This window comes from Taudactylus pleione, unplaced genomic scaffold, assembly GCF_031769625.1.
Source record: "Taudactylus pleione unplaced genomic scaffold, aTauple2 ptg000019l, whole genome shotgun sequence".
NCBI lineage: Eukaryota > Metazoa > Chordata > Amphibia > Anura > Myobatrachidae > Taudactylus > Taudactylus pleione.
In genome coordinates, this window is record NW_028284421.1 from 12839838 (window position 1) to 12855864 (window position 16027).

General features: G+C 41.4%; 1 protein-coding gene across 1 annotated transcript in view; it reads left to right on the forward strand.

The window, feature by feature from the left end:
• Nucleotides 1-16027, forward strand: part of ENTREP2 (endosomal transmembrane epsin interactor 2) — an 899787-nt gene that overhangs the window by 856218 nt on the left and 27542 nt on the right. Inside the window, exon 9 of the mRNA XM_088443400.1 lies at nucleotides 302-886. Coding sequence (XP_088299526.1) covers nucleotides 302-886 — 585 coding nt within the window. The remainder of the gene's footprint in view (nucleotides 1-301; nucleotides 887-16027) is intronic.

A 16027-nucleotide genomic window follows, 5' to 3' on the forward strand; every position in this document is an offset into this window, starting at 1 on the left:
TGAAAGTCTGCAGTTAAAGCACATCTTGTTTGTTTCATTTCAAAGCCATTGTGGTGGTGAACAGAGACCAAAATATGAAAATTCGGTCAATGTCCCAATATTTATGCACCTGACTGTAGATCTGTGTGCCCAAAAAGCCCCACAATGTGTAACTCTTTATTGTAACAGCGTGGTGTTACAAAATATATCAACGGCAAAATACTTACATTTTGATTAAGGCAATTACTGAGTGTTGAAAACATTTGTTTTAAGAGTAGAGATCATAGAAGTTAATAGTGTATTTTCATGTTTTGCATTGCAGTGTCTGTAGATAGCACCTCCATTCTGGTATCCGAAGTGGTTGACATCCCAGCACATAGCTGCTCATCAGAGGACCTTTGTTCCCTAGAGGTTCAGGGCTCTTTACGTTCTGCAGACTTCTCCCCTTATAGTACAATACGCACAGCAGCCACGGGGAGTAGTTGTGCCAGTTTAGAACATAGTCTCCGCTGTGGCCTTCATCTCACCAATTCACAGTGTTCACCTGACGATGATGGAAGCAGAGCCTCCACAGACAAGTCTCAGTGGCAAGACTGTGAGAACTACACTCAGTCCAGGTCGTTGGACTCTTCCACTGAGAACTTCAGCTCACAAGAAAGAGAGACTCAGCTTTCAGCCAAAGAAAGGAAAGTGTCCCAGTCATTAAAACCTATAAAAATGTGTTGTGGTGTTTTTAGTCAGCCACCTGGACAGTGCCAGCCATCACCTAGTACATTGCCTGTAAATCCAGCACCTCACTCAGGACGCCTGGAAAAGACAGTCCAGCAACACCATACGCGGAAATACCGGATTGCCAGTATTGTCCGTTCCACCAGTGACCCTGTTTCCTGCTCATCCGGCACAGAAGGTAAAATCTGTCATGTTTGTCACAGTGCAGCACTGAGCCAAATCCATTATACACTATTTCATTTAGCAGTGCCCTAACAACAGTTCAAGCTGTTCTGTCTTCATTAAATAAAACATGCAATGACTCCATACAGTATATATTCTGATCACTGCTACCCCATTCTGACCATACGGGATTTCCCATTTCTATAATCCACCTCATATCCTTGTATGTTCCTTGTCACTCATGGGCCACAGACCCCATTATTCCTGTTCTTCTATCATCCTGGGAAAACGGGATATCCAGCTTCCTTTACAGGATTTATTATATCAAATTAAAATTTTTGTATTACAAAGTAACACATTGCATTGCTGTCAGTTGGAGAATAAGAGCCAATATACACACAGGCATCTGAAGGAATAATATTATCCACACAATACATTAATTCTTTACAGAATAGACATTTCCTGAAAAATACATTGTAATATAGATGACTGGTGTAACATAGAGGGCCTGATCGAGAATTAGGAGCAAATAAAAAAAGGAGCAAAAAGAAGGAGCAATTTGCACCTTGGCAAAACTATGTTACACTGTAAGTCGGGCAGAATTAAATGATTTATAGTTAGGAAAATGTGCGTCATGTCTTATATCTACATTTCAGTGTAGAAACAAAGCTGCCTAAAATGTGTCCACTACATACAAAAGCAGACATCATTCTCCCTGCATGCAAAAATTCAATGTAATTTTGCCCCTTGCATTGCAATATGGTTTGTTCCAAGAGAAAATTGTTCCTTGTTTGTTTTTGTTTTTTTATTTGCTCCTAACTTTCCCTTTAAGCAGTCTGCAAGGGTCAGTTCTTGGATATAAGTGGAGGACCAGTTTAAAGTATAAAGGTTTGGAGAAGAAAGGCAGACACAGCATTATGGAACAGTTACTAACACATAAACTGTGGGACCGGATGACTGTACAGATGTATACTATGGACGCATACAGGCAATACAATCTTCTCTATGATGTCCACTGCACAATAGCAGCCATGGACATGGCTGATATAAACTAGAGTGTGCACATACATTGTTGTGGCAGCTGAAGCAAAATTTATCCCATCCTTTACACTAAAATAAAAATGTGTATTAGTATAATGCACATTCTAAAATAATAATATTGTACTATAACCAAACATATATTATTACAATGTACTGTCCCAAGCAAATGTAGCACTTCGGGTTTCTCTGCTTCTAATACAGTACACTAATCATCTAATACAGTAAACTAATCATCTAATACAGTACAGTACACTAATCATCTAATACAGTACAGTACACTAATCATCTAATACAGTAAACTAATCATCTAATACAGTACAGTACACTAATCATCTAATACAGTACACTAATCATCTAATACAGTACAGTACACTAATCATCTAATACAGTACACTAATCATCTAATACAGTACAGTACACTATACATCTAATACAGTACACTAATAATCTAATACAGTACACTAATCATCTAATACAGTACAGTACACTAATCATCTAATACAGTACACTAATAATCTAATACAGTACACTAATCAATGAAAACTCTGAACTCCAGATGCCACATTTTTTTATATGATGAAATACAGACACTAGGCCTGATTCAGAAATTTGCTCAATTCCGATATTTACAGAGTTTGTGTGATTTTTAGCCATTGCGCATGCATGCGTGAAAGCCATATTGCGCACACACAACGATTGGTTTGCGATTATCCTCGCACAGAGGATTCACTCACTGAGTGACAGGTAGTCAGCATTTTGGAAAGGTAACGGGGGGTAGCTAGGCAAACGCAGGTGTGTCTGACCATTTAAACAATGTTTCATGGTCGTGCATAAGTCTGCTATTACAATCTCCTTTGCAGCATGAGAGCTCTTGGTGTTTCAGGATAGACGCAGTGTTTGAGACAGGTAAAACTTTACTCAGAAGCTGCGTGGCTGCCCGATCTGTGACGATGTTACTGATGTTTGTGATTTTGTACGTCAATGGACGGCTATAAGAAGGCAGCAGTGGGCGTCCTTATGCTTGGATAAGCTTTGGAAATCATTAGCATATTTTCACAATTGCAATCCGTTAGAGATCAAAGTTTCAATTGCATTAGCGTAAATCTCTGAATAAAGACCACTACAGTATGTATTACTCTAGCACCAACAATCGACTCATTGCTACAGCGTAGATTATTACTGGAAAGAAAGCTCTCATTTAGCTGCAGTGGTTCTGCAGGACAATTGGTAGCTTAATTGGGAAAGAAATTGGAAGTTGAAACTTGAGCTAAATTAAAGGTACTTTTTACACACTAGAAAATTACCACACAAGTAATATGGTTTGTATCTCCAACTGGGAAAATGAAGCTGAACTTTAACACACTTGCAGAATGAGCCGACTAGTTTAATGGTTTGTATTTCCAGCTGTGAGCTCACAGTAGGAGTCTCTATATGACTTTTGCACAGTCTTGTTTGCAAATAGCTTCTTGTTGACTTCTACGTATTTAGTAAATTGCTGCCTATAAGTAGATCTGGTCTGAATCATTTCAAAGACCTTTGCTGATTTTGAAACTACATCTTGGTGCAGTTTGGAAAATGCAGAGAAAATTGGTCTATTTTAATAATTTTCTTGTTGATCGGTGATAACAGGAGAAGCTGTTTAACATATGATAATTGTATTTTGTTCGCATAAAATAAGTTGTAAAAACCGTCCTAGGAACACTGCAAGATTACTTATTGTCTGCAGGGGTTGGGTACGGGATTCCGGCGCTCAGGAAACCGGCAGTCAGAATCCCGACAGGGTTAGGGTACCGACATCTGTCGGTAAGCATCGTAACCCTACCCCTACACCTAACCCATCCCTTCCCCCCCTACTGCCTAACTCTAACCCTCAGCCTAGTGCCTAACCCTATCCCTACACCTAATCCTCCCCCCCTACTGCCTAACTCTAATCCTCAGCCTAGTGCCTAACCCTACCCCTACACCTAACCCCCCCCTACTGCCTAACGCTAATCTCAGCCTAGTGCCTAACAATACCCCTACACCTAACCCTTATCCTCCCCCTACTGCCTAACTCTAATCCTCAGCCTAGTGCCTAACCCTACCCCTACACCTAACCCTCCCCCCCTACTGCCTAACGCTAATCTCAGCCTAGTGCCTAACCCTACCCCTACACCTAATCCTCCCCCCCTAATGCCTAACTCTAATCCTCAGCCTAGTGCCTAACCCTACCCCTACACCTAACCCTTCCCTTCCCCCCCCTACTGCCTAACTCTAATCCTCAACCTAGTGCCTAACCCTTACCCTAACCCCAATACTTACTGTTGGGATGATGGTGTCCGTATTCCGGTGCCGGCATTCTGAGCGTCGGCATCCCGACCGCCGGGATCTAAACTACATCCCGTCTGTAGCAATGACTTTTTATGATATACAGGCAGTACTTAGACATTGATCTTGACAATGTTAAACTATTACATTTTGCTGTCTGTTTGTACTCAGTACAAGCACATCAGTAACATGATAGATATGTTGAACATAAAATACAGTCCACTAACAAAGCAAACACGATGCACCCACCCGGCACATACACAGGTACACACCAGCCATCCCTGGGAGAAGGCTCCACAAATTGGAATCTAATGTGTAGGGTTGTGGAAAAAGTTTTAGGTGCTGCATTATGGAAAAATCAAAATGTCACATCATGGTTCAACCTCTTACACCTTTAATACCGCCTCTGTAAAGTGAATAAAGTATTCATGATTTCTCCTGTCTACTGCTTGGCTTAGCCTTATTTATGACTTTAATAAATCATGACAAAGAGGGACTGCTTTAATTACATAGATATGTCTCTTGTGTGTGTGTGTGTGTGTGTGTGTGTGTGTGTGTGTGTGTGTGTGTGTGTGTGTGTGTGTGTGTGTGTGTGTGTGTGTGTGTGTGTGTGTGTGTGTGTGTGTGTGTGTGTGTGTGTGAAGCTTTTTCTTACTTTGTTCAGTTTGTGTCTACATGTGCATATAGTTAATGGGTCCTGTTTGGAGGAGGACCATATTTGTAGACGTACTTAATGCCTGCAATGAAACGGTCCCCCTTGTGCTGTGCAATGCTTAAAATATAATGAATTAATTATTTAAAAATTCCATCCCACCTGCAAATCCACAATCATCCCTGGTGACTGACACACATGGATGTTATCCATTATAGGAGGGAGAACACAAAGCTGGGGTCCCCATGCTATAGTGGAAACCAGAATCAGGCCTAGTGCAGGACTGCTCCTCTATGGACGTGGGGGTGAAATAAGCACTGTGCTAATTCCTCACTTTGGGCTCTATTTACTACAATCCTCATTTGTAATGCAAATTGTAGTGTGATATTACCGACTGAATGCGCATTGCGAATTCAGGAAATATCACAGGGATTTACTACAAATCCCTTGCAGGAACAGAGCTTGCGATAAAGCTCTATCCCTGAGAATCCCATCCGCTCACTTATCAAGGTATTTTCGCAAAAATTACTGTGACAAGTGACATGCGCCGACCAACCGTCGCTAAGCCCCGCCCCTCGATGCTAAGGCCCCCCCCGCGATCCCCCTCCTCCGTTAATTACACTTACCTGCAGTCATCGGTGCTCCGGTGATTTCCTCCGTGGCTACGGTCAGCTGACATCCCATACTGCACTGGGACTCGGTCAGGTGAAAACCGGGCACCAGTGCAGGCTGGGAGACTAGCTGCCTGGAGGGAGGACATCACGGGAGCCCCAATCACCGGTCCCTGGACTCAGGTAAGTTTTTTTTTTTACTATTTTTTTTCCACTGGGGCTGGCTCTGGGCTCTGCTCTGCCCGTTAGAGCAGAGCAGGAGTCCGGTAACCAGGGGAGACCCTGGATAACGTTATTATCACAGGGCTTTCCCCGGTATTTTTTCACATTTTATTTTTAGTAACTTTGGCCAGATCACATTTCCCATTACAATTATGGGAAATGTGATCTGCTTACTACAAATAAGTGATACTTAGGATTTGGAGTAGAATTTTACAAATTTTACAAATTCTACTACAATTGTCCTGTAGTAACTTTAGGTGATACTAAAATAATGTGAAAGGATGTGAAAACACCCTTTTTCACTTTATTTTAGTAAAAATAATGTTAATAAATAGAGCCCTATGTATGAGTATAATTTCCCTAAAAATTACTGTATCTGGGATCAAGGTCGGTGCAAGGTTTCTAGGTATCCTAGGTAAAATTTTAGCCTGTTAACCTATCTCGTCACCTCTCCTTTGTGCTGCCTCACCCCACCCCATCATCTGTATCCCGACTTCTCTGCTATGCCACTTCCTTCCATCCCGTCACCTCTATCCCAGCTCCTCTGTGCCATTTCTGCCCATCCTGTCATCTGTATCCCGGCCCCTCTGCTGTTCTTCTTCCCATCCCATCACCTAAATAACAAGTCCCAAGTGCTCTGTATCTATATGTTAAACATCAGCACATCCCCTTAATGAGGTTCCACGAAACACTACTACAGCCAACCTCTCACCCCCACACACACACATAACTTTGCACAAACCACAAATAATTTCATTATACCAAATTTCAGCATTAGAACACAACCCCATAATGGCACTACAATCCCACCCCACATAATATTACTACACTACCCACCTCCCCAGATTATATTAATACACCCCAATATAATATTAATATGCACCTCAACCCCCAGATAACACTAAAAAATATCTCACTTACCTCTGCTTGAAGGAATCCTGTAGTTTCCTCACAGTCATGGTCCACAGAGATGCAGGATAGGATAGGCACTAGGAATGGCTATCAATCATCGATAGTCAACAACCATTGTTGGTTAACTACCGTTGGTCAATGGTTTTGCGATCAATGGCAGAGAACCAATGGTTCTCTACTATCGATGACTAACTAGGACCCAATGTTTTCTTTCTATTTCCAACAACATGGAGCTTAGCCCACCGCGTGGCTCACTAAGCCCGTCCTCAATTCTGATTGACCCATGCCCCACAGCAGCAATGGCCATCGAAAAGTGCAAACCATCGATGGTTCACCATAGATGGCTTTGTTCCATCGATGGTACCCACCGATCGTCATCTCTAATAAGCACATGGCAGTCAGGACTGGAGGAGTAGGAAGGGACAGGGCCTTGGTGAAGAGGGGGCAGTGCCTCAGGAGGGGTGGAAGAAGGGACTTATAGTCAGCACATTGGTGGTTGGTCCTGGGGAGGGAGCAGCCGCCATGCAGAATGACCACCAGTACTGCTCAACAGGGGCTAGGAAAACTGCGTTGCAAGACGCAGATCCTTGCAATGCAGTCAGAAGTGTCACATTTTTCGGAGATGCTGGCCGTCCCCACCTCCAAACAGCCATAGCATATCAGTCACTGGGGCATTTTCTGCCCTTAGACACCACGTGAATGCTTTTCCGGGGCTATATTCAAGACAGAGTCGCCAGGTCACGCCCCATAAGAGCCTGTGCTATAATGCTAAAAAGTGTTCACTTTCTTTTTAATTTGGACTTAACACATACATGAGAGTTAATTACCAGAGAGTACAAAAATGTGGGGACTGCATTTGCTAGCATAAAAAGGGGGACTGCAGCAGATGTCGGAGATATCTTCTGTGGATCTCCCTTGTTAAATAGTACCCAAAATGCACCAGTTCTGCAAAAACAGATGTTTTCAGAATATTGGCTGCACTTCATAAATAGGACCCTTGTTTCTAGAATCTCCTTTTTAAATGTTATGCTGAGAAGCAGTGTTCTAATTATATTTGTATTTCTTCATATCTGCCTATTTTTTATTACCTGGGTATTTCATAGATACTCTTTTACATGCCTAATGGAGTGTACATTATTAAAGAGATTTTTAGGGTACTACATTGCACCATTTATAATCAAACATGTCCTATAGAGACCGATAGAGTCATCCTTTATGGTGAAGATTTACTGCCTGTAAACTGGCTTAGAAACCACTGTGTCTGTTTAAATCATTTCTAAATACTTTTGTAAGCAGCATGCCAGGAATGATCTCTAATCTGACATGTAATAACACTGAGAGAGCCAGCAACATTGACTACATTAGCCATCTCTGTTTGATGTTTCTGCAAATTTAGTAACTCCCTAAAGGAATTGCTTCAGATATACTGCTTAGGAAAAGCCACAATGGCAGTGCAAACATTTCCATTATACAGTATCTATTTGCGTACACAAGTCAAACAGACACTTTCATAATGTGCACAGTGTGAGCACTTCACCTTCATATTCTTACTGGGAATATCAACATGCAAGTCCCCGGTGTACTGTATGTAGCATAGAAATTGCATCTGTGTACAGGCAGGTTTTGATATCTATTCAGACCATGAGGAAGTCCGAGACCTGTGGCACGCTAGAGGGCAAGTCATCTCAATGTTGCCATCAGTATTCTAAACTTCCACCAGGCTTTCGCACAATACTCATGGCTGCCAATACAGCTGTCTATGAGCGATGTCCAATGAACTACATGGAGCACAAAACTACCTGCTCTGTGGCCCATCAATCATAAGCTGTTTATTTCCTATAAAAGATAAAAGCATCATTTTTTACAACCAAACATATCAGGAAAAGAAGATTTTGAAAAGTAATTGACAATGCTGTTACTAGACTACTGTAGCTTGGGACAGGTACAAATAAAATTGAACAATAGTTTAAAGCCAAGAGACTCATCGTTTTGTTGTTCTAATCTGCCCAGTACATGCTTAAAGGTATAGTATCAAGTGATAACAAACTATATATTAATATATATACATTTCGTGCCTAATGGAAATATTTTGGGGGGGTGCATGGGAGCATTCAGTCCCATGGGAGTAACCAGCAGTAACCTGCTGTCATTATGAGAAACACTGTATATAGTACTTATTTTAATATTATTTTTACAGGGGGGTTACAGCTGCCAGCAGGCCCTTAATGTCAGTGCATGCCGGGACTGCCTTGCTTGGAACCTGTAGTCCGCCTGTGAAGAACAATATTATTTTCTATTTTTACACCTTTAACTCCGTACCCAACACCAAAAGGGGTACTGGGAATAGCCCCGAGCTTTTCAACCCAGGCCTGGTGGTTCCTTGGGAGGGAGGAACCCCATTTTATTTATCATAGTGATCTGTGCAGTGTTTCTGTTTGGGTGGGTTTGCTGTCATTTTTGAAATTCTAATTGCCATCGGTTTTGAAACCGATGGTATTTAGAGCTGCAAAACCCGCCTGACATCGATGTCGGGTTTCAATTGAAGCTGAAACCTGATAGATGATAAATAGCTAGTTTTTAGACACAAACACGCCATCGGAAAGATGGTTTCAAAAACGACCACAAACCAACCATTAATAAATGTACCCCTTAACATTAGACTACAGTACATCAGAGCAAAATTTTAATTTGTCTTCTAATCAGCACCTTTTATAAACCCAGTAAAGCTCTGGTTTGCAATGTGTTGTGAAGATTATTTTTTCTTTTATAATTCATATTGGTATGATCTATTTTACAAATACTTAACTAAAAACTCTAAAAATGTTTCTTCCTCAAGACCGGTTTTAGGCATGTATGGAAAAAGACGTGTACTTGCCTTTGAATTTTTATTTTTATGATGTTCTCCGTAATGTGTCCCACTCCTGGTTCTTCTCATCTATGTGACAACATGTGAGCGCACAATATTGTTCCACCTTGTTAGCCCAAACAGGTTTACTGTGCTTATTTCCACTACTGCATATGGTCTGGGAGACAGAATTAGCAATGCAGAATCCTCGCTGCTTTGTGCCAGTGTACATCAAATTATTTTTTGTAGGCTGGTGAGTTCTACCATTAAAAATAATGAGTGCACTCTCTTTCTCTATTTGTTACAGTCATTATTACGTATTGCATTTAAGCTACTTTTTATGTAAAAGTTTTGCTAAAGCAGCAAACGACTTAAAGTTATAAAGTGTTGTATTTGCTCAAAAACTCCAACAGCAGTACATATTTCTGACATAAAAATAGAATGCAAAATAATACCCTATGGACTTCTGATTTTGTAAACTTACAGGTTCAAACAAAACGATGCACTGAGCAGTACAAATGGCACCTGTCTTCCTAATCTGCTGGAGTTTTCAGGAGAGACTGCTCGGAAGAGTTTCACTCAGTTTTATTTTATTTTTATATGGTATATTGAAAGCAATATCAGAGAAGTAGATGGTTATGAAAGGATAATGGTCTCCTGTGTAATAAACAGTATCAGCATCCCTTCTATGTGCCATCAAGGGGCCATTATCATAAACTCCTCTAATAATGCAGTCTAGTCAGGCCGCCCATAGTATTGGATAGCAGTGCAGGGAGTCTTGTGTTATGGTGCATACACACGGTCAGATTTTTCTTCAGATCTGAACGATAACGATTTTAAAAATCGTTCAATCGTTCATATCTGAAAGAAAAATCTGACATGTGGACAACGATGAACGATGCGCGTTCCCGTTTGTCAGATAACGATATCTGATATCTGATGTGTTTGCAGTCAGATTTGGTCGATTTCATTAATTTTAATACAGGCTGAAATCGTTCAGTTGTTCAATCGTTTGTAAATCGTTCATCTGACACATCTGACCATGTGTATGCACCTTTACTGCTCGTATTGTTTAAGCTAAAAAAAATTCCCATTGCTGTGCTCTGAGAATGACTACTATTAATTCTATATACCTGAGGTACAGTGGTTAAAGAGTATGTCAGCATAAATATAAATCAATCACTGGCTCATTCTTTTTACCACCTCTATTCAAGCCAAGGGTATAACTCAATAGACTGATGATCTCATCCCACCAAAGCTTAAGGCATTAATAGTTGCTACATCCATGGACATATATATGTCATATACAGTATAAGTGCTGTGATTACATTTCTATATAATCAATTTACCAAATGTATGTTGATGATCAGGACATCCCATGAGTTTGGTGCCTAGGCCACTGGCACAAAAAGTAGGCTAGAGTTATATAGAGTTATATATAATACCCTCATAATACACTGATTGTACAGGCCCAGTTATTTCAATAATCTTAAATGTCATCATTGGGCTGGTTAGAATTTTGACAAATTACAAGTCTATGGGCACAAAGAGAATGATAGGGCTGATATTGACATTTGTTCTTCTATTTTAATGTAATAATTTGATTAGTGCCCATGTGGACATATTGCAGCAGCGGTGGAGATTTTCATTAGTGAGGACATGGAATCCTTATTGCACGGGAGATTCCTTTGTTGCTTGTCTTTTTGCTACAATCAGTCACACTAAAAGCTTGACACATCACCCAATTGGATTTTCAGAGCTTTAAAATAGAGTCTCAGAAATGAAGTAGGACAGTAGCATTCATCATCCTGGAGTGTCACATGATGTATTCCCTATGAAGCTGCTCAGACATTTACCTTTTCAATCCACGGAAATCTACAGTGTACAGTATTTAGTCATCTCATATCATGCTGAAATGAGAAATTTCCGTCACCATGTGATATTTCTATACACAGGAAAATCAAACAGAGACATAATATTTATGAAGTATCAGTTTGGCATTACAGTTTTATGCATAGATACATCACGTGTGTTTGCAGAAAAAGATGCATACAAGAAAAAGCCAGTTTACAGTAGGGTCAGTCTGATGCATGTGGCAGTGCATCCAGCTGTAAAACAGAAGCATTTCAGCCTCATGTATTTCAGCCATGTAAATTTGTATACTTACACCCCACAATAGCGTATAGACATGCTTTAGTATTAGATGTACCCTATTTGTATACAATATAATAATGTAATGAAGTCTCAAGTACACAAGAGAGAATATAGGGCCTGATTCTGCAAAGATCGCCATTGCAATTACGCATGCAGATGGCCAATTGCGTACTGCGCATGCGTATGGTGATCGCAGTGACCACGCAGATCCATCGCAGAGTGACTTACAGGAAGTGACTGTTTGGGGGTGTTGACGGAGGGGGTGGTCAGGGAAACGCTGGTGTGTCTGTGTTTGAACGCTGTTACAGAGGCGTGCATAAATTAGCCAATGCGATGGCATACGCAGCTTGGGCTTTCACTGCATGTGATCAGGTTAGCTAATTCTAGTAAGGTCAGACCTGCTGTAATTGTGCATGAGGCTCCGTTGGTACTCGATGTTACAGATGGTTTCACAGACTTGCAAGGTATTACGGATGTGAGTAAGGGGAAGTGGGCGTCCTTATGTTGGGCTGCGACGGCATTGCGATTGCAAACATTAGCAGATTTTCGCAGTGAGCCTGCATGCGTAATCGCAGCTGCGATCGCAATAGCGGTCCATCATGAATCAGGCCCAGAGTCTTGTTAGTTATAAAAAATGTAATTCATACAAAATGTAAATGAAAACAAATATAAACATGCATAATGCAAAGCTTCTTTCCTACAGTAGAAAATGACTCACATTGTTTACACCTCTGTAAAATTTTCACAAAACTCTGTTGTTCTATTGTTCATACGTTTTGCACTTCTCTATATTTGCACTTTGATTGCAAATTCTAAGCTTAGGCCCATATAGCTAGTGATACAAGCATGGGATTGCTTATCTGGTGACGGCTTATATAAAAAGCTAGAAAGGGGAAAGGGCTCACTGATGTCACACACAGACAAAATCACCAAGCATCACCTCCTACAAGGGCCTGATACAGAGAAGTACACTACTGCCGCCATGGCTGCCAGTTTGTATGCAGTAGCTGTGCGAATACATACAACTGTCACAGGCGCTTGGGCTTGTATTGAGATGCCTACCAGCGGCTTTACAAATCCAATCTACTGCTTACATTTTTACTGCAAAGATCTGTATAAGATCTCAGTTGCAGGCTGAGTTAGAGTCACCACTCCCCTGTTGTTGCCCACAAATGGTCTTTGCCTGTCAATCACTGTGCAAATAAATCCTCACTGCGAGCACCAACTAAAATAAAACTTGACGCATGTGCAGTGAGACTCAAGGTGCATACACACTAGACGATGTGCTCACGATGCGATATCGTGAGCAATTTCCCTTGAACTCTCCCCGGAAGCTCCCAGGCTCTCCAGGACATGATATGGTGCTAAAAATAAAAAATGTCCAATCTGACTAAAGATCTATTTTGCACAAAATCTATCTATTGCACCAAATCGTGTATGAGATTGGCAGATCTTACCTGCAACAGCCAAGATCTGAAGATGCGATGTACGACCAGCTGGTACGCGCATCAGCATCGTAATCGTGAGTGGACACTCAGGATTTGGACATATTGTACACGATTTGTCGTTCCGATGCATCGAAATCGGGCAAATCGTGTATAAGATCGTCTAGTGTTTAGGCACCTTCAGACATGTGCGCTGATTACTGATAATCGCTGATGTGTAAACATCGACATATCGCCCATCTTTGAATCGGACCCACTGCTATAAAAGGTAATGAGGAGGGGGATGTCAGGGGCAGCATAGGAGAAGATGTTGTTGATTTTGTGTTCTACCTTGTTGTAGTCATGGTGATGCAAGTTATAGAATTACTGTCTTTTCTAGCTCTGGTCCATGTATTTGTAAAAACTGAATCACTGTTGAAAGTAATTTGCACTGTTGATTTGAAAATGGCAGGAGACCAGTCCAATCACCTATGTATTGATGTGTTATAGTCATTCCAGTGTCCGGCATTCTCTGCATTCACAAAACACTATAAACAAATTGCAGAGAAATGATAGATATGAGCCTCTAATTGTAGTGCTAAATATTTTTTTGACGCACAAAGGAACAAGTGCAGAGAAAAGAAGTTCAGTATGATAAAATGGAATTGAAGACCATCAGCAATTGTAAATAAAAGAGGAAAATGCAGGAAAGAAGATTGTAGGACCATGGCCCATAAATCCCTCAGCTGTCATAAGTAGATATCTACCCACGCAGCCAAGAGACCAATCGTGAGTCTGACTGATGAGAATGTCACGGTACAGACAAGAAAACAGGAGGATCACGAAATTACAACATTAGTTCATACCATGTGTTATGGTTAAAGCATCTTCACATCTGCCAATTTGTTGGACAGGAGAGCAAGTCAATGCAGCTGTAATCAACCACTAATTTTGTCAGAGGTCCTGAGGTCTTTTCATTCCAGTTTGGTGCAACTTATCTCAAGGGCACAGAGTTTAACAGCACAGGTATTCTCCAGTGAGCCCCACAAGGGGATATGGACTCCACTGCTATGCTACACAGGTTGTGGGCCCTGGGGTAAGCACAGGATGGGAGTGGTAGAGCAGCAGATGGAAACACAGGCAGGTGACAGGCAAAAGGGCTCTTAGTTCAGTCCTAAGTATAGGTAAAAGAGAAGGTAGTATATACAAGAATATATGACAGACAATCTGAGTTCAATGCAGGCAGATGTCTAAAGGGTGTATAGTAATCAAGCTGAGGTCAGGGTGGAGACATCAGAGTAGTCTTGAATCAATCTGGGTCAGGTAACAAGGTAATAAGCAGAGAAATAGCAGGCTATGCCACTAGTCACATGGTCAGGCAATATCACCAGAGTTATAGGTAGATTCAGTATTTATTCAATGCTGGGCCAATAAAAGAGCATCAGCAAGCAAAGCCCCTGCAATCATAGCACCAGCACACTTGTACAGGACATGCAGGTATCATAGAATGTGACTGAAGCACATGCTAACACAATCTGTTAATAGTTACAGAATGAGTATGGACTGCAGACAAAAGCAGCATATGTGAATAGTCTTAGGGGTAAATTTACTAGGAATCGAGTTTGGGAGAGTTAGCAATCTCTGGAGAGTTTGGGCATTTTTTCCCACTCGCAAATTTACTAATGTTAAACTCGGGAGAGAGATCTCCTTTGCTACAGGAAAATACTGGAGAGTTAGCAATCTCTCTTCAATTCACCATCGGCTGAACTCGAGAACCTTTTCACTAGTGAAGATAGGATTCGGGAATTTACCAAGCAGAGAGTTTCTAAACTCTCATGAGAAGGGACAACTCTCCTGTAAAAATTCGGGAAATAAATTCACCTGCCTGTGATCTGCGAGTTTGGCAGAAACATACACAGATCACTGTGATACATGTATGTTTCTGCCTGTAAATATAAAAAAGGGTTACTTTTTATAAAATGATGTGAGGTCCCTCCCAAAAGCCTAACCAGCCCCAGACTTGTCAGCCTGTCCTGGTACCTTAAATTACAGGGAACAAAACGAGTAGGGTTCCACCGTAACTTAGGTACCAGCACCAGGCTGCAGGGCCAGTCCTAGTTTTAAGTATAGGGGGAAAAAATGCATAGGGTTCCCCCTATAATTAAAACCTGCACCAAACCCATGTAATGTCACAGCTCAGGGACCCTATTAAAGGGTCTCCAGGGCAAAAGCATTCTCACCCCAAGTCGCTCAGGCCAGGCCGGGAATCTCAGGGTAAGTGGGGATGCCCCAAGAAGGCTCTTCCCCGCACCCCTGGGCTGTAGGTACGGGGGTAATAAAGTGAGAAATATAAGAAAACTATTGTATTTTACAGTGGGACTACAGGTGCCAGCATGCCTGCCCTTTGGCACTTGTGGAACTACAAGTGCCAGCAGGCGGCCGACACCCGTACCCCCACTGTAAAATAAATAGTTAAATAAAGACACCACACACACACACCGTGCCTAGTAAAACTTTATTCCATACACCTACCCACTCACACATACTTACCTGCTTCCAGATGTTTCTTTCCCCTTCTCCAAGTAGAATCCATGGCAGGAGCTGAAAAAAAGAGTCTATACTCACCTAGATCCTGGCGCTGGTCTCCGTAGCATCCAGGGTCTTGTTAAAACAATAAAACTACTTACCCGAACCAGGACGGACATGTGTAAGTATATACTGTTGCATATACTTACACGTCGCAAAATGACAGATGACTGAAGTCAGCTGTAATTTCTCGCGGACCGCGAGCCAATCAGCGGCCGCTTTACATATAGCAAAGCCAATAAAGAATGATGTTGAAAATAATTTGCATTGTAAATGTATACAATGAATGGATTATTATCAGAATGACAGCTACACTTTGAAGTACAGTAGCCCTGGGAGAACAGCCAAAATGTGAGCGTCCTACAATTAAGCTCCATTATCTATCTCACACTACTGACTGTGT